General features: G+C 40.5%; 1 protein-coding gene across 1 annotated transcript; it reads left to right on the forward strand.

Annotated features, from left to right (window-relative positions):
- Positions 1–975: 975 nt before the first annotated feature.
- Positions 976–23,096, forward strand: lins1 (lines homolog 1). Its single transcript, XM_053321506.1, has 6 exons — positions 976–1,328; positions 1,415–1,504; positions 4,332–4,464; positions 4,904–5,497; positions 6,169–6,352; positions 22,322–23,096. The coding sequence occupies exons 1-6, from the start codon at positions 990–992 to the stop codon at positions 23,094–23,096; spliced, it is 2,115 nt and encodes a 704-aa protein (XP_053177481.1). The 5' UTR covers positions 976–989.
- Positions 23,097–24,661: the final 1,565 nt, after the last annotated feature.

Here is a 24,661-nt window from a genome sequence, read left to right on the forward strand (position 1 = left end):
ATAAGCATATAAGTACCATATAAGACCATAGACTCCACCCCTCTTTAACTCTGTGAGATATGCATAGTAACACTGACACGACTGCTGCAGTGCGCTCATCACTAAACTATTAACAATGTTCTGTGCACTGGGAGCATTGAGAGCAGATAACAGTGCTGCCAGGGTCTCAGATTTGGCAGCAGCTTGCTGATCTGGAATCCCAGTGCTATACTCTGAACCATACCATGGGCCCCCGGTACCAAGCTCTGCACCATGGGCCCCCAGTACAGTACTAGGCTCTAGACCATGGGCCTCCAGTACCAAGCTCTGCACCATGGGCCCCCGGTACAGTACTAGGCTCTGGACCATGGGCCCCCGGTACCAAGTATCTAGTATCAGTATCTACAAATACTATCCACACTTTTCTCCCTTGATTAAGATTAAAAGTGCTTTTGACTTCATTTTAGGGAATATATTTGTAAAACAACTCCAAATGTCTTATTAATGATCATTTCTAACACCAAAAATAAAATGCAATCATTTTGTTATTTACTCGTCTTTAAAACACTGTTTAGTGAATGTCATATGCTGCTCTCTGTTTAGATGTCTTGCTGATCCTCTCTGCTGATCTGAAGGGTGTACTACCTCCCATATATATTGTATCCAGCTCCAAAAGTGAATGAAAACAAAATAAATAAAACCATGTCAGGGATTTATCTAACACATCTTTTATTCATGCTCCCATTCTAAAAAGCACCTTTAAAAAGTCCCTCAGAAATGAAATATATATAAAATGAAAATAAATAACAATGACAAAAAAAACAACAACTATTTGGTATGATTTGATTTCACTGGCTAATTGTTTGACTTATTTTGAAGGTCATAGAAGTATACATCCGGTTTTACCCTTTTTATTTCTCAGTGACTTGACGTAGATTCTGGAACTATTTGTTGTAGTACTGCTTCCGTGTGTATCACATGGCAGGGAATCACACGGAAGCAGAAGTATCATGGAGGACTCCGGGAGCCGCGGGAATTCAGTCAGAGACATGACAGCGCGCGCAGACTGCCTTACAGAAGCATACAGATGTTTTCTGAGCGGATCATGTCCCAGTCAATGTGCTGCGGATCTGGCGTGTGTGATATTTGCAGGGGTGTGTGGACGGTTGACCGGAGATGACAGAGAGTATTGCGATGAGAAGAGCGTGGAGCTGACCTGCATCAGTCTCACTTTAGTGAAGAAGATGATGTCCAGCCTGATGGCACAGAGGCTGCACCCGCAGGTCACGTTATACTGCGTAGACATCCTGAGGGTGTTGTTTGAGGAGATGGATCTAATGTCACAGCTTGTGAGTGGCCCGACTTCCCTCAGACTGAGTAAAAACACAAACAAATATTTTCTATTGTGACATCTAAAAATCCCACTATCCCACAGGTTCATCAGTTCCAGGCTGAGGAGCAGATTATCTCTCATCTGACAGCAAAGACTGTATCAACTCATGTTCTCTATGAGCTCCACAAACCTGTGAGTACTACGGCTGTAGTCTGGATTATAGAAGCCTGATGTTTAAACTAAATTAGGGTAAATATTTGGTAACACTTTACTTAGAGTGACATGACACTGTCATAACTGTTACATGACACAGACATGAACGTGTCATCAACATTATGTCAATGTCTTAAATGTTCATGACTGTTGTCATTAAATGTCATTTGCTTTTTGTAAGTTGACATTGTTTGGGTTGTCTCATTATGACAAGTTGACATTAATCAAAGTGACATGAGTCAACTTGACATTAACAAAATATTCACTTATTTTTGTGTTTATGGCAAGTTGACCTAATGATTACACTTGGTCATAGATGTTTGACAGGATACCCAAAAGTGACTGTCATGAACCGTTATGACCTCAAGTAAAGAGGTAGCATTTTGATTTGACATTAACATATCATGAAGAAGTCAAGTTGTCATAATAAGGACATCCCAAACTAATTTAATGTTAACTTCTAGTCATGTCACTTTGATTAATGTCAACTTGTCATAATCAAGACAACCCAAACAATGTCAACTTACAAAAAGCAAATGACATTTAATGACAACAGTCATGAACGTTTAAGACATTGACATAATGTTGATGACACGTTCATGTCTGTGTCATGTAACAGTTATGACAGTGTCATGTCACTCTTATGACAATACCTTCAAGTAAAGTGTTACCTAATATTTACTTTATTTTTATGTGCTATCTGTTGTTAAACACTTACTGAAAACTTTCTTTATTGCAAAAACATTTAGCTAATCCATCAGGACAAGGTCAATAGATTTTTATACCTTATGAAAACTTTTTACAAAAATCATCAAGTCAATCAGCCATCACAGTCAACACAATACATCCTAACATATTAATGTAGGCTCTATTACTAAAACTAGAGGTGTCACCAAAAAAAAAGAAAAGGACAGATTTTTAGATGTGGATGTGGACGATTCTGCCTCCAAAGTGGCAGTGATGAGTGTGGTTTAGGTGTGACAACAGCAAGAAGCCATGGCCCGTGATAGACAGATGGCACATCCAGTCACCAGTATTTTCTGAAAGTACCTGCACTTTTCCAAACCGTTTCCAAGGGCAACTTCTCAGATGGTTCTATGTAACAAACCAGTCGCTCGGTGGGATTGAGATCATACTGATTGTGTATACTGTATGTTTAGGATGGATGTCCTACTGAAGGATGAAATGTGGTCTGATGAATTTGTTGAATTTGACTCAAGTCCTATTTTCCACACTGTAGTAACATAGAATTTAAATAACTTTCCTGGGATGATTACATTTTACTATAGTCTGATGATCGAGTTGTTAAACTAGTGAGAAAGTTCAGTCTGTGTATCATTGCTGATAATATCATGGCAGGCAGTGATTGCATTACACTTTCTCATTGTGCATCATTTTGACAGACACAGCTGTAAAAATGATGTCATAATCTATTATTACCCGTCACATTTTAATTTTTCAATGATCATTTATTATTATAAAATCATTCATTTTCATTGTTTGATAATTAGCTCAGCTGCATTCCTCTGTAGTGAATCCGTGACTGTAGTGGTTAACAAAACATCCAGTCCTTAGCTCTTCAACACCTACAGTAGAGATGTGTTAAGTCCAGTGTGGAGGTGAGCAATGCTCTGGAGGGAATTTTGTTTTGTTTTGGATAGATTTAGTTACCTCCATGATGTACTCTATGTGCAGTTTTGAAAAGGTTTGTGCATCTGCCTGTGTAAGTGCAGGCACATCATTGACTTCTTCAATCACAAACCACACTGCAAAACCTTCATTATAATCATAGGCAACCCCCTATCCATCACTGCTTCATTCAAATGTCTTGGTGCCCACATCTGCAATACAGTCAAATGGGACCTCACAACAGAACACATAATACAACCATATATGAACTGATCAAGAAATTCAGAGTGAAACAACACTTCTACACATGATCCATAAAGGTCTGGTACAATAGTTCAGACAGAAAAACCCACAAAAGACTCCAGTCAGGATTGTTACTAGGTGGGCAATACAAACCCTTTATCAAACATCAACAGTCATCCAGCTCAGCTTTTGTTCCAGCTGTTCCCTTCAGGAAGAGCTAATTACTGCTGTCTAGGATAAACTAACTCAACAGCTTTCCTCCTACTGTAATACAGACCTTAAACTACTGAGCACCCCCAGTCAGTCAGCTGTGTGTTTGTCATTTCTTATTGTAGCCATGTAACTCTTGTCTGTGCAGTATTGTTGATGGAGCTTTACTGTTACACAATAGATATGTTTGGTACTGGTGCTGACAGGTTGTTAAACAGCTCAAATACAATGCTGGTTGTCATGTTGATCACAGAGGAACCGTCTTTAAGAATGACAGCTTCATTTAAACCTGTTCTAATCCTAGTGGCATCCTGTTGTGACAAAGAGAAGTGAAGTGCTTTGTTTGCTGTTGGCTATGGCTATTTGTAGGACTCTTAGACACATGTGAGCTCTTTTGTGTTGAACTAACACTGAAACACACAGAGCTGCCCAACAAACATTTAATAGCCAAGTGCCCAATTACTTTTGAAAGGGCTATATCTCCATCAATGTAAACCTACTGACATTCTAGTTGAGATGAGGCACTTCAATGTGGTATCCACTACTTCCACCACTTTATGTTAGAGCGCAGAGCCTGAAGAACATGTTTCTACATATGTGCCATCACACATAGACCAGTGATTATTTGTCTAGTACCAGTGCCATATACTGTAGCAGCACACTGACACATGATACTACTGTACTATGTTCTAACATTTACAATATACTGTATTTCATTTCTCAGGGTCTGGTTAGTCCTGCCTGGCAGCAGAAGTGTGTGCAGACATTTCATAGCTCACACATCTGTACTGAACTGGATGCCTGTCTGTGGTCACTGACTGAAGTCTTAAAAAGACTTCTTAAAGGAGCTTATGGAGGTAAACCTGTTAGTTTTGCACACACAGTATGAGAAGAATCTGTCCATTCATTACCTTAAATCTCTGTGACAGCCAAACTCTGCCCACAACTTATTGGCTCATTGGTCATAACTGAACATAATAGCAGCTCAGATATTCTCTGCTTTTATTTCTCTGATCCATGACTTTCTTACTGTGCATCACAGTCTTGCAAACTATAGCCAGGCTAGTGCAGATAATGATACTGAAAGTTTAAAAGAAACAAAATGATAGTATATTGACCAATATTCCTTTTTTTTTACATTAATACCAAACTGGAGTGGCAAGAACTTTGTAGTTACTAAAATTGTAGCACATAAAATAGTGTGTAAGCTAGTGAGTGATGCCCACTATTTTGCTTACAGTGTGAATCTTGTCATGTTTATAATCTCTCATTTGAAATGCATCTTCTTTCTTCCAGAGAAATCACAGATTCTTATGAAAGTCCTGGCACCCTTTGACTCCAGCCTTTGTGCTTTATGCTCAAAGTTTCTTCCTGTAGAGAGAGAGGAGGGAACTCTGACCAGCAGCACACACTGGAGTACAACATTCTGCCTCCTCTTAGACCTGCTGGAGGTGCTGACTGCATCCAGTGCAGTATGTGGAGCTGGAGTCTGTCTGCGGAGTCAGAGACTAACACACATTCACTCCTCAGCATTCCTCACAATAGTCAGCAGCTCTTCAGAGCATTTTGTCAAAAAGCGAGTGCTGCTGCTACTGAAGAGAGCTGTGCTTCAGAAGGCTGGAGAGGATTGGGCTTTAGGAGAAGTGCTGTCTACTGGGCTGAACCATGAGCACTTCATCTCTGATATGAGTATGCTGGCTCAGAGTGTGTTACAAGCAGTTGGTGCTGATTGGTTACATAGTGTTCAAGTGGAGTCTACCCCTTTCTTTGGGGGGACCAGTCTGGGCAAGGGTGGTGAAAGTCAGAAACCAGACTGTGTGATGCTGAGAGCCATCTGCCTGCTTCTTCTCAAGTCCCTGGAGATTCACATCCAAACAGCTGATGGATCAGGTGAGAATCCATGTAACAATCACAACAGGGGCACACTGTACTGTATAATAACTGGTAAATGGACTATACTAATAGGAGGAGCTAACATACAGGGTACCAACCTGCTCATCAAGAGGAAACTAACACTCAGACATTCATACACCATTGACACAGCCATTGGGAGCAGTTTGGGGTTAAGTGTCTTGCCCAAGGACACATGGACATGTGGACTGGAAGAGCCGGGAGTCAAACCGCTGATCTGTCAATTGGTGGAGAACCGCTCTACCTCCTGAGACACATAAATAAATCAAATATGATACCTCTATTTTGCATATTTAAATTATACATATATATATATATATATATTTTCCCCAGTCCTGTTTTAAGTATATTTATGGGCCAGTAAGTATGAAGAGGTATTGAATTAGTACAAAGGAAGCAGCTATGGTCCAGATTTTATGGACACCCTCTTTTGCAGCAACATTTCTACAGCAGGAGCCTCTCTCTCTCTCTCTCTCTCTCTCTCTCTCTCTCTCTCTCTCTCTCTCTCTCTCTCTTCTCTCTTCTCTCTCTCTCTCTCTCTCTCTCTCTCTCTCTCTCTCTCTCTTCTCTCTCTCTCTCTCTCTCTCTCTCTCTCTCTCTCTCACATGTACATGGATAGCATAATAGCATATAATAATCCTCTCCCTCAGGACTGCATGGTGCCACAGAGGATGATGGGTATCTACAGACTATGTGGGGCTTCCTGGGACAGTGCAGTGTCCAGCAGACTGAGGACATTCACTGCTGCTGCTGGGTCAGTGTGCTGTTTGGAGAACAGGATGATGACATGATGGAAGCAGCCAAAGCTTTGCTCACCATATTCCTCCAACACAGGTACAACAGATACACAGCGCAAATAGTGTACTTTTCTTTCTTTCTTTCTTTCTCTCTTTTCTTTCTTTTAAATTAAAAAGACATGCAAACAGAGTTAATTGGAAAGAGGTGGTTGACTGATGGGTGTCAGAGTGTAAAGTTGTGGCTATTTCCTAAAGTTGATATTTTTAATATTTTTTTTTTAAATAGATGTTTATTGCTTTTCAAAGTTTAAGAAAAACACATAACAAACAGAGGAAACAAACAAACAAAGAACAAAATCCTCCCCCCACCCCAAAATAAACAAGTAAACCATGAACAGAATCAGCTCATCTCTAAAGAAAGTAAAGGCCACAGTCAATACAATAAACTAAACCTATTTAAAGAAAACTGTACAAAACAAAAAGTAAAATAAGAAATACACATAGCAAGGTGTATCACATTGAACATTAGTCCTTTTTTTGAAATAGTTGCAGAACAGGGTCCCACATTCTTTTAAACATTTCTTCTCTGTCTTCGTTACAAAGTCTCAGTCTCTCCAGGTGCAGCATGTTCGCCATTTCCCTTAGCCACAAATCGTATGTGGGTGCTGTGTCCGCCATCCATGTCCGGAGAATTAATTTTTTTGCAATTACAGTTCCAAATAGAATAGCCCTCTTCTGGTGTTTGCTGGCAGGAGATAACGGGGTAGTAGCCCCGAGAATGGCTACTAGTGGATCAGGCTCCCAATATGTACCATAAGCCGTTGAGAAGCAATGAAAAATACTTTTCCAAAATGTGTACAGTTTGCTGCATAACCAAAAAGAATGTACTAAATTACCAGTCGCAGACTTACATCTACTACAAATGGGTGAAACATCAGGAAAGAAACTTTAGAATAATAAAGCCTATGTAGTGTCTTAAACTGCATAAGGCAATGCCTGACATTCACAGAACAGTCATGTACACTTTTCAGACATTCATCCCAAACTTTTTCTTCTAATTCTACATTCAGCTCATCTTTCCAAGCCTGCCTAATACTTGCTGTGTTTAATGAAGTACTATTTTGCAAAATCTGGTAAAAGAATGAAACTGCCCCTTTACCAGCAGGGTCAAATTTGTTTATTGCCTCAAGGGCCTCATGTTGTACCAGAGTTTCAAAGTTGGGTAAATGCGTCCTGACATAATTTCGAATTTGAAAGAATCGAAAAAGGCCTGATTTAGGAATGTCGTATTTAGCTACAAGTTGTGAGTATGATCCAAAAAAGCCATTAATGTATAAATCACCTATGTTGCGAATGCCTTTCTGTTTCCAGAGGAGGAAAACGCTATCAGTCAGACCTGGCAAAAAAGAATGATTTTCACATATTGGAGTGTCTAAGTAAATTTTTGGAGCCTCAATGTGGTGTTTTATCTGCTTCCAGATTCTTATGGTGTTACCAATTACAAAACTATTATTAAAGTGTGTCTTTTTAACAGCAGTGGGACTGTTAAGAAGAGCGGATAATGAAGTTTTTTTGCAAAGCATTCTTTCTATACGCAACCACGCAGGGCAGGAGTCTGCCACAGGAGGAGGGCCCTTTTTCCACCATGAAAGAATGGCTAAGTGTGCAGCCAGATAATATGACTTAAAATCTGGCAAAGCAAAACCTCCCGTATCCTTTGGTTTTGATAGGTGTTTTTTAGAGATTCTAACAGTTTTATAACTCCAAATCAAAGGTATAACAATCGAATCTAACTGTTTGAAGTATGATAGCCCAATAAAGCATGGAATGGACTGGAAAAGATGGAGAAAGCGGGGCAATACGATCATTTTAATTGCATTCATCTTCCCAGCCATGGATATTGGGAGGGTTTTCCAAAACTCAATATTGGTTTTGAGTTGCTCAATTTTGCTTTGCCAATTTAATCGAAGGAGATCATTTGGGTTTTTGGTGACAGTCACACCTAAATAAATAAAAGCTTTATAGGATTTCTTAAATGGAATTGATTGTAAATACTCCTTATTAACTGCTGCAGATACTGGCATAAGTTCACTTTTCTCCCAATTGATAGAGAATCCTGAGAGATTGCCAAATTTATTAATGAGAGCCAGGAGAGGAGGTACAGTAGTAGCCACTTCAAAGTTCCCCTCCAAGCTGAATGCCAGCTGAATGGCAGCTGACTCCCAGCCAAGTTCCAGCTGAGTTCCAGCAGCTGGAGGGACCCCCTCCTTCTCCTGGGCGTGTCTATCTTTTCCTGTAAACCCACCTATTCATTGTAATACAGGGTTTGACCAGGAGATGGCGCTTCTGTCACAAACTAGCCCACATTCTGATGTTTTAGGAATTGTTACTGTCAGGTCATCCAGATTCATCGAATCAAATCAAGAAATTAAATAACCTACTGACTGCTGATTATTTTGTTATTTGTTTTGAATCTAACACAAAAAACGAAAAAAAAGCCTTTTCATATTTTAATTTTAGGCTCAGATATATAATATGAAATGACAAAAACGGACCACAGGACTGTATTTGATTATGTGCAATTATACAGCGCATTTGTGCCAGCCAACCCCGGTCTATTCAGTGCATGCTTTAAGCCAGGTAAGCCCAGCCACCTTATTAGCATTATCATTGCTCAACCTTTTGTTTGGGCTTAATGGGCCATTTGGTTCCATTGTCACACAAATCAGGCACAGAGATCAGAATAGTGTTCATGGACTTCAGAACTATTTTCTGAGAGGGGTCACTGTGAGCTTTCATAATAGTCAAATATCTCCTGCGTCATGGTGCTGCGCAGCCAGGTTTTCAGCCTGCGCAAGGCTGAGAAAGAGCGCTCAGATGCCGCGACAGATATGGGCCAGACAGAGTTTAATGGGCATTAATTATATGAAAAAGATAAATATAAGTCAGACAAATTGAGTTTACATTCAGATTTGTTATTATTATTACAGTAACTAACTAGTTAATTAACTATTGGTGTAAAACTGAAAACTCAACCGCACATGTGTGCTGGACAGAGTGGGGGCACTACACACATCTACAACTACACACCTCACTCACTTAGAAAAGATGTAAAAATGAAAACTCAACCACACATACAGGAGCATATGTGCTGGATATAGTGGGGGCACAAACAGTGTCTTGATCTTGATTTTCAGTGGGGGAGGTGTCCGGCACGAAGGTGATGGGTTGAGGGGGATGGTTACAGTGCTGTCCCATTGTCTTTCAAAGCGAATGCCCCCCGTCCCCCGCTGGCCCGCACTCACATTGCCTCAAAACCCAAGTGTACTCAAGCACAGTTGCCTCCGGCACATGCGTTGCGTAAAAGACGCACATAACGCGTGCTGCGCCGGTAACACACAACACAGCTGATCAATTAACACAACGCACTATGATTAAAAAGTACAAGCATATTCTTCTGAGTCATGGCTGAATCATGCAGTAGCCTACTACAGATACTTGTGTAAAAAAGACGCACTGATTTCATTCACGCTGGCAGCCTCTCCAGCGGAGCACAAAAGACTTAATTTAACAGAATGACTTAGAAGTCGCCAAATGACTTGCTTTAACGAATTTCGTTAGTTCATATAATGCAGATTTGTAAAATATTACTTTTATGAGGGCCACAGTCACAGACTGTATAAACTTAGCATTTCATAATTGTGGTAGCAGCGGTGCAGCAGATGTAATAATGTCCACGCAGCACGCTGGATGTAAACTAATATTAAGCCTATAGACTATTCATTATAATGTCCATGGACATAAATTGAGTTCTTTTGCCTAAATAATGATAAAATAATACACAAAAAAAATGGTCGGATTGGGAACCCATATAATATTAACACTACGTATTAAATAGCGCGCCCTGTTTTAAATCACTAGACTGGGTTTGTCTCATGGGCTATTTCTTGGTTTGACAGTGACAGTGACAGTGATCAGTGATCAGTCAGAGGAATTATTAAGTGTCCGTGAGTGTTTCCTGTGACACACGGTGTCCTGTCAGATGTACGGCAGCTTCAATTGCATCTTTCTAATGGATTAATATTGTGCTTCATTAGGCGACTTTATACAGAAGAATAGAAGTAAATACAAGTAATATTAGTGTATATAATATTTAGCCTAGTATTTTAATCAGGTTTAATCACAGGGTTGTAATGTGATGAATCCGGTTAATTTTTTTTAATCGTTGGACAGCCTAGTCTTTTCTATGAGCAGTGGGTCTAAACACACTGCTCCTCCCCGTGGATAAATGAGGCATTGCAGCTGGTTTTCACTCGGGCAGCTTAGGGGCGTTCCCAGTCGGGGCCTCATTGACCACGTCATCGCGGGGGGATCGCATTTCCCCCCTGCTTCCATTATCGGCCAGCCAAGGACCGGTCAAGGACCAGTCAAGGAGCCATCAAGGAAACACGGGAACTTTGAAATGGCTACATCTGTATTGATACTTGCGGTTGGGAAATATACAGGAGAATGTCGTCCGCATATAGCGAAAGATGGTGTTTATAGCCAAACATGTTAATGGGGGAGATTAAAGGGCTCTGTCTGATACTAGCAGCGAGCGGTTCGATGATAATCGCGAACAAAAAGGGGGAGAGGGGGCAGCCTTGACGGGTCCCTCTATGTATTGCAAATGGAGGGGAAATATTTTGATTGGTAATAACTGATGCTGTTGGTTGTGAATAAATTATTTCAATCCATTTTATGAAGGAAGGTCCAAATCCAAACTTTTTTTTTTTTTTTTTTTAACATTATTTTTATTGAACATTTTCAAAATTATGACAGTCCAGTCCAGTGAATACACAGTATATGAGGTATGTAGCAGAGTACATCACATCACAGCAATGATCTCAAAGGTCCTTGTAAATCTTTCTACTTAGACAGTTGCAGTCTGAGTTTCCAGGTAACTTAACACTTTGCCAAACTTCACTGTAAAAAGGTCATTCTGACCATTAATGCGAAACCTTAGTCTTTCCAGAGAGACATAGTCCGAAATCAAAGACTTCCACAGATGCATTGAAGGAGGTTCATCTCCTACCCATTTGTTCATAACAGCCTTACGACCCAACATAAGCAAAAACTGTATGGTGTTCTTATGTGATCTTAGTGAGTCAGGGATATATCCCAATAAACATAATATTGGATTAGGCTGTAGTTGCTGTCTAACTATCAGACTAACCTCGTCACATACAGTTTGCCAAAACCGCTGAATCTTTGCACATTCCCAGAGACAGTGAAATCTCGTCCCTAAAATAGTCTTACATTTTGGGCAGTTTGGAGAGGCCCCTGCTGTATATTTACTATACATATATGGAGATATATAGATATTTTGTAAGATATTGTATTGCATTTCTCTGAATCTATTACATATGGATATTTTCGAAGGTAGAAGTAAAATTTTCTTCCATGTTTCAATGTCTACCGTTCTTTTCAGCTGGGTCTCCCATAGTTTCCGTAGGAAAGTCTGTCTGCTTTCAAATATTGCAATCTGGAATAAAATTTGGACACAAAGTGGTCTTGTTTAAGGTCTAAAATAGTCTTTTCTAATGAGTCAAAGTCATCTGAAAGGTTGAGAGTGTCCAGTTTAGTATACACATAATGTCTGACCTGGAGGTATTACTGAGAGTAATTCTGGCTTGCAATGAGGTTGTATATTGTGTAATATTGGGGAGGCCCCATCCTCCATGTTCTTTTGGTAATTGTAAGGTATCTAATTTTATTTTAGGCTTTCTGCCAGCCCATATGAAGTCAGAGAGAGCTTTATTTATATCTTTAATGTTATTTCTCTTCAAAGATATGAAAAGCATGGATAGAGGGTAAATGATTTTGGGAAGAATTGTCATTTTAATAAGGTTGACTCTGCCAAGAAATGATATAGGAAGCCTAACATCGTGTCTTTGACATGTTTTATCATGGGGTTAACATTTTCAGTATATAGTTGACTAATTTTAGGTGTTATCTTAACCCCCAGATATGTGAATCCGTCTGGTACCCAGCAAAAAGGTTTTACAAAGTCAGGTTCATGCTCATATGAAAACCCAAGAGGCATGATTTCAGATTTTGTAAAATTCACCTTGTATCCAGAAATTTGACCAAAGTCTTTCACACAATTGATTAGTGCAGGTAATGAGTTTTGTGGGTCTGTTAATGTCAGAAGGATATCATCCGCGTACAGCAAAATTTTGTGCTCTGTTGTTCCTATCACCGTTCCTTTAATGTTAGAGGTTTGCCGCACAGCAATTGCTAGTGGCTCTATAGCCAGAGAAAACAACAGAGGTGATAGTGGTGACCCTTGAGCTGTGCCTCTGTTAAGTTCAAACTGGGCAGAGATCAGGCCATTTGTTAAGACTGAGGCAGTGGGTACTTTATATAGAAGCTGTATCCATCGAACAAAATCTGATTGAAAGCCAAATCTTTCCAATACTTCAAGCATATATTTCCGTTCAATGCGATCAAATGCTTTCTCTGCATCCATCGTTACTATAGCACTAGGAGTTTGATGAAAATTAAGGTAATGAATAATGTTTATTAAACGTCTTGTGTTGTTTGATGAAGTGCGGCCTTTGATAAACCCTGTTTGGTCCGCATTAACTATATCAGTCACCACTCCTTCTAATCGATTAGCCACTATTTTTGAGAGAATTTTACCATCCACTCCAAGTAGGCTAATGGGGCGATAAGAGGCACATAGTTCTGGATCCTTCCCTTTTTTGGGAATAACTATAATATGCGCTAAGTACATCGATTTTGGGAGTTCACCATCTTCAAAGGACTTGTTGAACACACGTTGTAATAGTTTGTTAATTTTACTTTTCATCTTTATATAAAACTGAGCACAGAATCCATCAGTCCCTGGGCTTTTATCTGGCTGGAGTGAGGAAATCGCTTTATCAATTTCTGTCACTGTAATAGGTCCTTCCAGCAGCTTAGCTCGTTCATTTGTAAGATGAGGAATCTGTAAGCCATCCAAAAAGTTACTGCTAGTGAACATATCATTGTCCAGTTCTGAGGTATACAGTGTTTTATAAAAATTTGAAAACATTCATTAATCTTTGTATTATTCGTTTGACGGATTTGATCCTCATCAGATATTGCAGATATAAAAGCTTTCTGGGGAGAGTTTCTTGCAAGACGAGCTAAGAATTTATTTGGCTTATTTCCAAATTCAAACATTCTTTGCCTAGCAAACAGAATATCAGACTCAGCCTTCTTTGTTAGTAGACTAGTCAGCTGTAGTCTTGTCTCCTTTAACTCTTGGAGCACTCCGTTTGATTTGGATCTGTGAAAATCTTCCTCCAGTTTTCTGATTTTATTCTCAATCCGTGATTGTTCCTGAACGCGCTCTTTCTTTTTTTTGCTAGAGTATGATATAATCATGCCACGCATGTACGCTTTATAAGCCTCCCACACCCATCTCGGATCAGAGTCATTGTGGTCATTTAATTCTAAGTATAGGTCTGTCTGCGTTTCCAGGAATTTGACAAAGTTATCGTCATGAAACAGTGATGCATTAATTTTCCAAGAAAATGATCATTCTGCAGGTCTAAGAGGCTGCATTTCCAGAGTAACAGGAGCATGGTCTGAAAGGGCAATGGCTCCAATATCAGACTGTTCTACTAAATGGGTTAGGTATTGAGATATAAATATATAATCAATTCGTGAGAATGATAAGTGGGGCGGAGAATAAAATGTATACTTTTTGTTATTAGGATTCATATATCTCCAACCATCTAACAAGTTTAGTGTCTCAAGAAGATTTTGTAATGCCCTGCCAGATTTTGAAGGATCTTTATGAGGGGGGTCTTTATCCAAAGAGGGTGAAAGATAGCAGTTAAAGCCACCTCCGATTATCATATTTGTACAGTCCATTTCAGTAATTTTACTTAGTAGAAAGGCAAAAAAGTCTTCATCATAGACATTAGGAGCATAAACATTCCCTAATAGTACTGATTCTCCATATAATTCTCCTTTTACTAGAACTATCCTTCCCTCTGTATCTTTGTAACAATCTTTAGCTGTAAATGGCAACAATCTATGAATTAATATAATTGCACCTCGTTTGTTTGTAGAATAAGATGTAAAATATACCTGTCCGACCCATTCCCTGAGATACTTTCTGTGCTCCTCCTCATTCAAATGGGTTTCTTGGAGGAATGTGACCTGGACATTTTCCTTTTTAAGATGGTTTAGGATAGCTTTCCTTTTGACAACATTATTGGATCCCTTAATATTCCAGGTACAGAACTTAATATTCATAATAAAGTAGCATTTATATCATGCTGCATAGTCTCGTTTACTTTATAACCTACTTTGGATCTGCTTTTAATCTTAATACTGTCTGGATCTGAAACAAAAAACACCAGAACGATCCAAGCAAAAACAGACTAAAGCTTGGATAATACCTACCAAACATGGCTAAAACAGAGCCAAGAAAAAACAAAAATAGCAAAAACCTTGTTGCACTAGCTGTAGGAGTACAGCTGAGGGGGCAAATGGGAGAGAAACAAAAAGAAAAAAGAGAGAGAAAAAAAAAGTATGTCGGGTCTCTCAATCTGGATTATGTTAACCATAATGTCAGTATGTCAACGACTGTGTAAGTGCTACACAGCAACTGAAAGCACAGTAAACTAAAACTGAAAAATATACATGTACAAGGGTGCTTAAATCAAAATGAACAGAGCTTATCTTAATATTATAAAGTACTCACTGTCCATTAAACAAGTCTGTTCTTTTTACTTGAGTGATATCGTTTCCGCGATCACGGGTGTGTTGATATTATCACTGGGTTGGGAGTGTCTTCACGTAGTCGTTGATTTCCTTCATTGTGGAAAGGGAGATCGGTTTTCCATTTGGAGGGAGAACCCTGATTACAGCTGGATACGCGAAAGCGTATTTGATCCCCGCTTCCCGAAGCCTTCTGCGCGCGTCTGCAGATTCTTGCCTCCGTTTCACAATCTCCGCAGAAAAGTCCTGGTAAAAAGACACTACCTGGCCATCCATGGAAACTCTGCCCTTGTCTCTCGCTGCTCGCAAGATCCTCTGTCTGTCCGTGTAGTCGTGGAGCCTCGCCAAGACCGCGCGGGGGCCTCGTCTGCCGGTGGATTCCACTGGAGGTCCTATACGGTGCGCTCGTTCGATTTTCAGCCGCTCCCCTTTCATGTCCATGTTCAAGGCCTCTGGGATCCACTTCTCAAGAAACACGAGTGGATTCTTGCCTTCGGTGCCTTCTTTGAGACCAATAATTCTGACGTTTTGTCGTCGACTCTGGTTCTCGTAATTCTCAAGTTTTCCATCGCTTTTTTCAGCGCTGACTCCACCGATTCAAGCCGTGGTGTATTAGCCGCAACATTATCTTCCAAGTCGGAGACCCGTTGCTCCACCGTCCCCAGTCTGTCCACTATTTTGTCTAGCTTTTCTGACATCTCTGTGACTGGTTTCAGGATATTAGCGAGTGTAGTATCCAACATTTCCTTAATGTTGCGCGTCACCTGTCGAACCACTGTGTCCTCATCAGTGGGGCTGCTGAACTCGGATCCCGGTTCAGTAACATTACAGGATTCTGGCTCTTCTGCGGTAGCTAGCTCCGGCTCCGTGTCGTCGTCTGTGTTAGCTAGCAGTTCGCTAGCCACAGGCTTGTTGTTCTTTTTCCGGGTATCTCTTTTTTTTGGCATGGTGAAAAAGTTGTCCAGCGACATGACCAGCGTTTCTGTATGTTTAGCGAAAGTTTCACCACAATTTTAGCGATGGGTAAACCGAGAAATATCGTTTAAGTCAAATCCAGTGAGGAGACCGGCAAAAGTGCGTCTATTCTCCTCGGTGCATCACGTGACCCCCCCAAGTCCAAACTTTTTAAGCACAGACATCATGTAGGGCCACTCTACTTGATCGAACGCACGCTGTGCATCTAGTGAAATAATGACCGCCTCTTCTGAATGCTTGGCATATAATATGTTGAAAAGTCGGCGTAGATTGAAATACATATGTCGACCAGGCATAAAGCCAGTTTGATCTGGATGTATGATGGAACATACGCATTTTTTAAGTCTATTGGCCATAATTTTTCCAAGAATTTTGGTTTCGATGCATAGTAAAGAAATCGGGCGATATGATGACACCATCTGAGGGTCACGGCCTGGCTTTGGAATTAGCGAGATATTAGCTTTACACAAGGTAGGTGGTAAACCAGAGGTCAGCATCGTATGGTTGAACATCCGTAAGAGCAAAGGTGACAATTTAGAACCAAATTTTTTGAAAAATTCTACATTGAATCCATCTGGACCTGGTGCCTTGTTATTGGGGAAGGAAGAGATAACCTGCGTGATCTCATCCAAATTGATATCTTTATCTAACATGTCAACCGAGTCCAGTGATAATTTGGGCAGGTTTAAATTCTCAAAGAATTTAGTAAAAGCTTGAAAATCTAAGTTGCCCTGTGACTGGTAAACACTTGCATAGAAATCCGCAAAACATTAATTGATCTTCATCGGGTCTGTATGCAGAGTACCTCTCTCAGATTTGATACAATGTATGACTCTTGAAGCCTGCATTTGCCTCAGCTGGCGGGCTAATAGCCTATGCGGTTTGTCGCCAAGCTCAAAGTATCTCTGTCTGACACAGTCTAGTAATTTTAATGTGTTTTTTGACATTATAGAATTATATTCATACCGTAGAGAAGTTATTTTATTAAGTACTTCTATTTTACGTTCAGTCTTATATGAAGCTTCTAGCTTGGTCAGTTGATCATCAATTTCAGTTAATCTTTGCTTAGATTTTTTTTTCTCTGCTATCTCATATGATATTATATGGCCCCTAAGGACCGCCTTCATGGCTTCCCATAGAGTTGAATCATCTACATCGCCCATATCGTTGGTGCTTAAATATAGTTTATATATTTATAAAATTTTTCATCTTTTAATAGTGCATTATTCAGACGCCAGTTATGTTCACCTCTCTTATGGTTCAAGTCGAGACTTAACGAGACAGGAGCGTGATCTGATATTAGTATATTGTGGTAGGTGCAGTCGACTACTGAATGTAACAACTTGGAGTCCATCAAAAAAAAATCAATCTTGGAGTAGGATTTATGTACTGTGGAAAAATAGGAAAAATCCTTTGTGGTAGGGTGAAGAAGCCTCCAAATATCTACCAGGTTATAAGACTGCATAAGATTGTTAAGTGTGCCGCTGTTTCTACATGTACTGGATTGGGAGTGCTGTCGATCAAGAACGGGATCTAAAACATAGTTAAAATTGCCACCCATAATTACACTTGAATCTGATAAATCTGGCAGAGCCTTGTAGAGGTTCTGAAAAAAAACTGGGTCGTCAAAATTTGGCCCGTATACATTTACTAGCGTTAATGGTGTGGAGTTTAGAGTCCCACTGACTATCACATACCTACCCCTCTGGTCTGAAATTGTTTGAGAGTGGATAAATGGTATATTTTTTCTTATCATAATTGCAACACCTCTAGATTTTGTACTGAAGTTTGACTGATAGACCTGGGAGACCCACGAGGGACAAAGTACTTTTGCTGCTGTTTTTTTAATATGTGTCTCCTGAAGAAAGTATATGTCAGATTTAAGTGCTCGTAAATGTGCATACACCATCCCTCTTTTCAGTGGGCTGTTCATCCCTCTCACATTCCAGCTAGTTATTTTAACTTTACCAGAGCTGTGTCTATGTGAATCGGCCATCATAAAATATATCTATAGCATATATAAAAATGAAAACATTTTCCATGACTGTGACAGTGGCAATACGTACAGTTTCAAAGTTAACTGACAGATGCGCTGATAAAACACCCCATAGAAAATACAAAACCCCTCCCTATGAACACAGGAGCAGTGCTTCCATACCCCTAACTTTAAGTCAAAACTAGACTTAGGGGCCAACTGGTGGCCCAGACTAGCAGTGTAACTATCCATCCCTCTCCAAACCGGGGAGACACAACACTCCGCTTCACAAACTTTAGAAGGAAAAAATGCTTATCAGTCCTCACGCAAAGTAAATATGAACATATCTTGTGAACTGTTTTTGTTGAACATTGATTGTTAACTTACACCATCCTTTAGTGTGGCAGCATTTATCACATAGCGTGACCAGGATATTAATTTGTCCCCCGGCTTACAGTAGCGCCAAGGGCGTCAGTTTGGTTTTAGAAGTGGTGGGGACAAAAAACGTAACGCCCCCCCCCCCCCCCCCCCCCTTTCCGTTTTTGTTGTTTTAAAAAAAAAACTTGTTATATCCACAATGAGTCTTGAATTAGTGCAGCGGTTCCAAAACTGTTGCCCCACGACCACCCGCCATCCGACACAAAAGTAACGCATTCTATTGATGTAGCTATTCCAGCGTCATGTTTAATAAGCTGCCCTTTTTTTGATGAACACCTACACAGTTTATAAGTGATATCCTTTAATTTCATGTTTCCATATCGTTATGATCCGATTCGAAATTATGTATTTATTCATGAATTAATTACAAAAGATTTAAAAAGTTAATTTTAACACCTGTCCGCCATAGCCCTTTTCATCTCGCATACGTACCCCCCTAGAAGCAGCTCGTGTACCACCGGGAGTACGCGTAGGCCTACCACAGTTTGGGAATCCCTGCTCTACAGTGTATTGTCAGGTGTTGAAAATTGTATTCGAACAATAAAAGTTGAAAACCACAGATTGTGTTTTGGCTTGTTTTGCAAAACGGCGTTGGAAACACCAGTGTATTGGCTCGGGATATGTAATACTAATACACATAGGACAAAGAACAGTGTTGGCAATTTAACACTTCTCTTGACATCAACAAAGTTTACCAGACAAACAATGCCAGACTGTAAAGGGGGTACGAAATGAAACGAGGTACTGAGCATCAGCCTTCTGAGAGCCAGGGCTGCTGGCAGCTTATGTTATACTGCATTAAAAAAACAGAAGAAAAAAGCACCCAGACGAGAATTGCATCTGTCAAATCCTGACCACCAGTAAACACTTGCGAAGGACAAATGTAGACTTCACTCGTTACATCATAAGCAAATTGCCCGCAAATAAAATCCTACAGTTTAGGATAATCACATAGGTTATGCGAGAACATATTGATAGGCCTACCAGGCTTCAAGTCTAACGTCACATATCTCAATCAGACAAAACAACTATAACCACATTGGTATAGCAATCCCACTGTGTGTAGCTTGTTAGCTGACCACCAGCCAGAATCAGATCACAATCGTAGCTTAGGACCATGGGTTACCTTTGGCCAGGTCATCACGAGCAAACAAAACCAGCAGCAAAATTACGTAAACCAATTTCTTACCTTATGTGGCAGTCCACATGCAGGCTAGATGATGTATCCATATCGTTATCCAGGGTCACAAGCATGCTTTTTACAGGAAGCAAAAGGACCGGCTATTTTCTGAATAAAAATGTCAATTTTGTCTGTTTGTCTTGAAAATGATTTAAGCCACTTCTCCATTATAACGCCGTGTACAGACAGCACACGTTTACCCTCCTCCCCCTCCCCCTTGCTATGACGTTAAATATTTCTTATTTCATAAATTTTACAAACAAAAATAAAGGTAGGCCTGCTGGAATGAATGCCCACAGGTGCGCGCGCGGCGCACCACGCCACTGGATGAGGTAGCTACTGATGATCACAATCCCCTCCCGCTCATTTGCTCCACACACAGCCAGGCAGGTGTGCATGCAGTGAGGATGTCATAGTGCGCGCCTATCGCATGATTTAGACTCGACGATTTCGGTTGAGTATGTGGGGATTTTTTTTCGGTCGCAATTGGTTTGCACATTTTAAAAGTGGTGGGGACAAAATTCAAATTATAAATAGTGGTGGGGACATATCCCACCCGTCCCCCCGTAATCTACGCGTATGAGTAGCGCTGACGGCTGCAGTCCATCCCTCAGCCTCACGGCTCAGAAACTCTTCGGCTTCGGCCGGGGTGGTGAACGTGCCGGTGTTGTTATTGACCGTGACCACAAATCGCGCGGGGTGTCGGAATCCACACCGGATGGACTTGGCCCTGCATTTCTCCCGAATGGCTTGAAAAGCCTGACGTTTCTGCATTGTGGCTGAAGTGAGATCCGGAAAGATATACACTGGGCGCCCATCGTACTGTAGGGGAGCCTTCTCTCTCGCGAGCCGTAGTACTAGCTCTTTCACCTGGTAGTAGTGTATCCTAGCGATGATGGCTCTCGCTCTGCCTTCTGTAGCCGGAGCCAGGCTCCGGTGGGCGCGGTCCACTTCTATTGGAAGGTTGAAGTGCTCCTCTCCGAGCAGTTTAGGAAGCAGCTTAGATACAAACTCTGTAGGCCGGCCATTTTCTGTCTTCTCTTTGATCCCGACGATACGAATATTTTGCCGACGAGAGCGGGCTTCGAGGTCCTCTAGCTTAGCTTGTTGCTGCTTGCATCGGGAGGCTAATGCGTCATGTCGCTTCTCCAGCCGCTCCAGTCGCCTCTCATGTGACTCGGTGGCAGCCTCAGTAGACGACACCCGCTCGCTGACTACGGTTAGGGCAACTTTAAAGTCCGCGATAACTCCATTGAGCTCGGTGAACCTCGTGTCGAATCTGCTGTCAAGCGTTTTTATGGCTGCCAGGATGTCTTCCATGGTAGCAGGAGCCGGGGAGCTTGCTATGCTAGCGTTGGCTTCACCCGTGTCCGTTAGCATGGCGCTGTTATCAGAGTCGTCTTCATCAGGAAAAATGTCTTGCTTCTTCTTTTTAGTTTTCGTCATCACGGCCAAGATGTTGCAGTTCACTTTAGGTACAATAAATGATGATTGAATGTGTTTTGCGTAAGGTAAATGGCGAAGTCGTCGGTGCTCCCCTCAGACACGTCTACTCCATATCAAATCAAACCGGAAGTCTATATTTTTAATATTTTTGTGATGTGATTGAGGTTGACGTGGACAGTCTTGCATTACAGTTTGATTTCAATTGAAATAAAATGTACATGGTTTGTCTACATGATATAAAACATAATGTCATTCATGTTGATCGCAGTTGAGACCCCCCCACTGTTACCATGTCGAAAATCAATGCTTCAATCTATCCATCACAGCCTGACATTTAACTACATCAATCAATCAATCAATCTTTATTTGTATAGCGCCAAATCACAACAAAGTTATCTCAAGGCACTTTACACATAGAGCAGGTTCTAAACCAAACTCTTCAGGTTTTAACTTTAAAGAGACCCAACATTCCCACATGAGCAACAGTGGCGAGAAAAAACTCCCTTTTAACAGGAAGAAACCTCAGGCAGAACCAGACTCAGAGTGGGCGGACATCTGCCTCGACCGATTGGGGATGAGAGGAGAGAAAGGAAGGACAGAGGAGAGAAGCACAATGAAAATCAACAATGGAGCCAGATGGTCCGGGACTGGAATCTATCATCCGGACGTCTACAGGCCCAGATTACCTGTGAGACGAGAAAGCAAAACCAGAAACCAGAAAGACAACTCCGGGGAAGAAGTTTAGGTTATTGAATGCATTAATAGTACATGAATGTTAATGGATATAGATGGATGGATAGAGAGAGAGAGGGAGGAGGAGAGAGAGGCCCAGTGCATCATGGGAGTCCCCCGGCAGTCTAAGTCTATAGCAGCATAAGTTAAGAGCTCAAAGAGCCCTAACTATAAGCTTTATCAAAAAGGAAAGTTTTAAGGCTACTCTTAAAAGTGTACATGTTCTCATTTTGTTTACCTTTTGCTCACAGCCTTTTTGTTTTTGTTACAAAGTCTCTATACAGACTGACAGCAGCCTCGCTGTTCGGTTACCTAACTGATAAAAAGTTCTCATTGTCCTCATAGTTGAGCGATGATGGCTCATGCTTTATAGTCTAGTATAGTTTAATAATCCTCTATCTCATAAAAGCTGACTGACTTGTGATTTTTACAAGATTACAGAATGACTGGAAAATTGGTCTGAGTTTTGTCAGTGACTTAAAATTGGGGCAAAAGTCCTATCATGTACACTTGGCTTTAGCAGACTGAACTGACAATGAACTTCTTATCTCTCCCTGCAGACTGTGTTCTGGATTGGATGACTCTGCAGTGCTGGCAGGAGCTTGTGCCTCTGGCTGCAACCCTCACTGCCACTTCCTGTTTCTGCTCCAGAGCATATCCTTCGACCACAGCATCCTCCTCGATTTCCTCATTTCCACAGAAACCTGCTTTCTGGAATACTTTGTGCGCTACCTTAAGTACCTCAGTGCTGACTGGCAGGGTTTTGCTTCTGCATGCCAAAGAATGTCACCGACCATTTCTTGTGATGCTGCTGTGTCTGGGCTGACATATGAACGGAAGACAGAAATCATGTCTTGCCCAGATCGAGTGGAATCCGGCTTTTGTTTCCAGCCCATGGCTCCAGGGCTTCGCCTTGTAGACTATGACAGCTCTGACGAGTCTGATCCTGATACCATGGAGATTTCAGAGGAAACCTGGCAGAGGCTGATGGGACCAGAGGTGTCTGTATGTCAGCAAAGTGGACAGGATAAAGGTAGACCACCAGGATCTATCAGACAAACACAATATTTGTCATCTGACTCAACAGATGCACTGAGTGACCCCAACTCATCACTGGAAATAAGACCGCCACTGTCTGTGGTACAGAGTGAACATTCAGGAAAGGTTTTCTGTGAAGCATCAGCCAGAGCAGTGTTCTGTCTGTCACAGCTCAGAAAAGTGGTGACCAGGCTACACACAAAGAAACTTTTCCCATACAACCCATCCTCTCTCCTAAAGCTCTTAGCACAACTAGAGAAGTGTGCCCAAGAGTCACATCCTTTCACACGTCAATAAATGATAATGATACATGATGTTATTTGTTTTTAATTCTGACTTGTGAGTTGGGGCTGTTGTAGTGAAGGTTGTTTGGGTTTGTGTATCTGTGTTGAGCTCAAATTACTTTGTGCAGCCATGTAGCTGCAAGTCTCCATGTGATTTAAATGTTTATCATCTACTTTTATCTTCAAACATGCACACCAAAAACGTTGATCTACTGTGTTATATAGCTTCTGATGAAACTGAGAAACATCTTTGGGGCTGTCATTAGGATTAGTATTACTGATTTACTGGCATTTCACTCTTGCACTTCTTCAACTAGGTCAATATTAAGGGCTCAGTTAGAACTCATACTAAACAATAATCTAAAGAAGAATCTATTATTACTCCAAGTATACCTTAATACAGAATACTTCTGGTCCTTTCTCATCATATGTCAGTGATTCCTAATTCTGAGCAAACCTTTTCCTTGGTCACAGTTCTGAGTGGTGTGTTTGGGGGTAAGGGATTTCCAATTATTTCATAAAATGTGTATGATTTAGTTCAATAAAAAGTATAATCCCATTACCTATTTTTTTATATTACACTTTAATACTTGTTCTACCAAATCCACCAAATGGCATCAACATAGAGTAATTAATATCAAATAAAAAGCATTTTACTCACATGTTTGGATTTCATGTATGAAATGAAACTCAGCACTTTCCCCTTACAATACAAAAATAATGACTTTCATTTTAGAAGATTTGCAAAACCCCTGGAATTAATGGAGTACAACAAGACAGACATTAACAAACATATAGATATTTAAGTCAGTTAGCTGGGTTTAGAAAGTTTTTTAAAAAATCTGATACATAACGCTTCATGAAAAAAATGTGTAACACAAGTCTATTGCATTACTAACAGTATCATTTGTGTGGGTCCTTTTAATGGGAGCAATTGCCAAGTTTTGCACAATAATAATTTATAAATCCTCCATAAATACTTAATGTATTTGGCAAGATTCATGCAGGAGTGAAATGTTCAGCAACAACATATAGTTTTTAATTCTTTCTGCCAAAATATCTGATATTGAAGTACAGTATCAGCTGATAGTGACTACAGAATTATGAAACTTTTTATGGTTGTATATCATTATTATACTATTGTATTATTATTTTATTATTATTATGATTGTTGTAGACTCAGGAAGCACTTGGTGATGTTGAAAGATAATAATACTAATAAAGTCTGCAGTTACATGTTTACTAACATTTAGGCAAAAGTTAACACAATCTTTCACTAATCTGAACAAAAGTGCTTTTGCTGTCTAAAGCTAAAGACACGCAGGACTCCGAATGTGAATCATGGTCTCTGCTGTCACAGTCCTGCTTGTATGTCTACCCCAACATCCTCCCTGCAACATTAGTGCAATATATAAATGTAGCTCTTTATTCATTTGTTAAGTATTTGTAGTGTACCTACTAGGAAAAGTGCACAAAACAGGTAATAACACCCACAAGTACAGGCCAATAATAGCTTTGTTTTTCTGGAGGTCATAGTTTATTCACTGGTTTGCATTTTTGCCAGTGCTAAAATATATA

Source organism: Scomber japonicus, chromosome 1 (assembly GCF_027409825.1).
Source record: "Scomber japonicus isolate fScoJap1 chromosome 1, fScoJap1.pri, whole genome shotgun sequence".
NCBI lineage: Eukaryota > Metazoa > Chordata > Actinopteri > Scombriformes > Scombridae > Scomber > Scomber japonicus.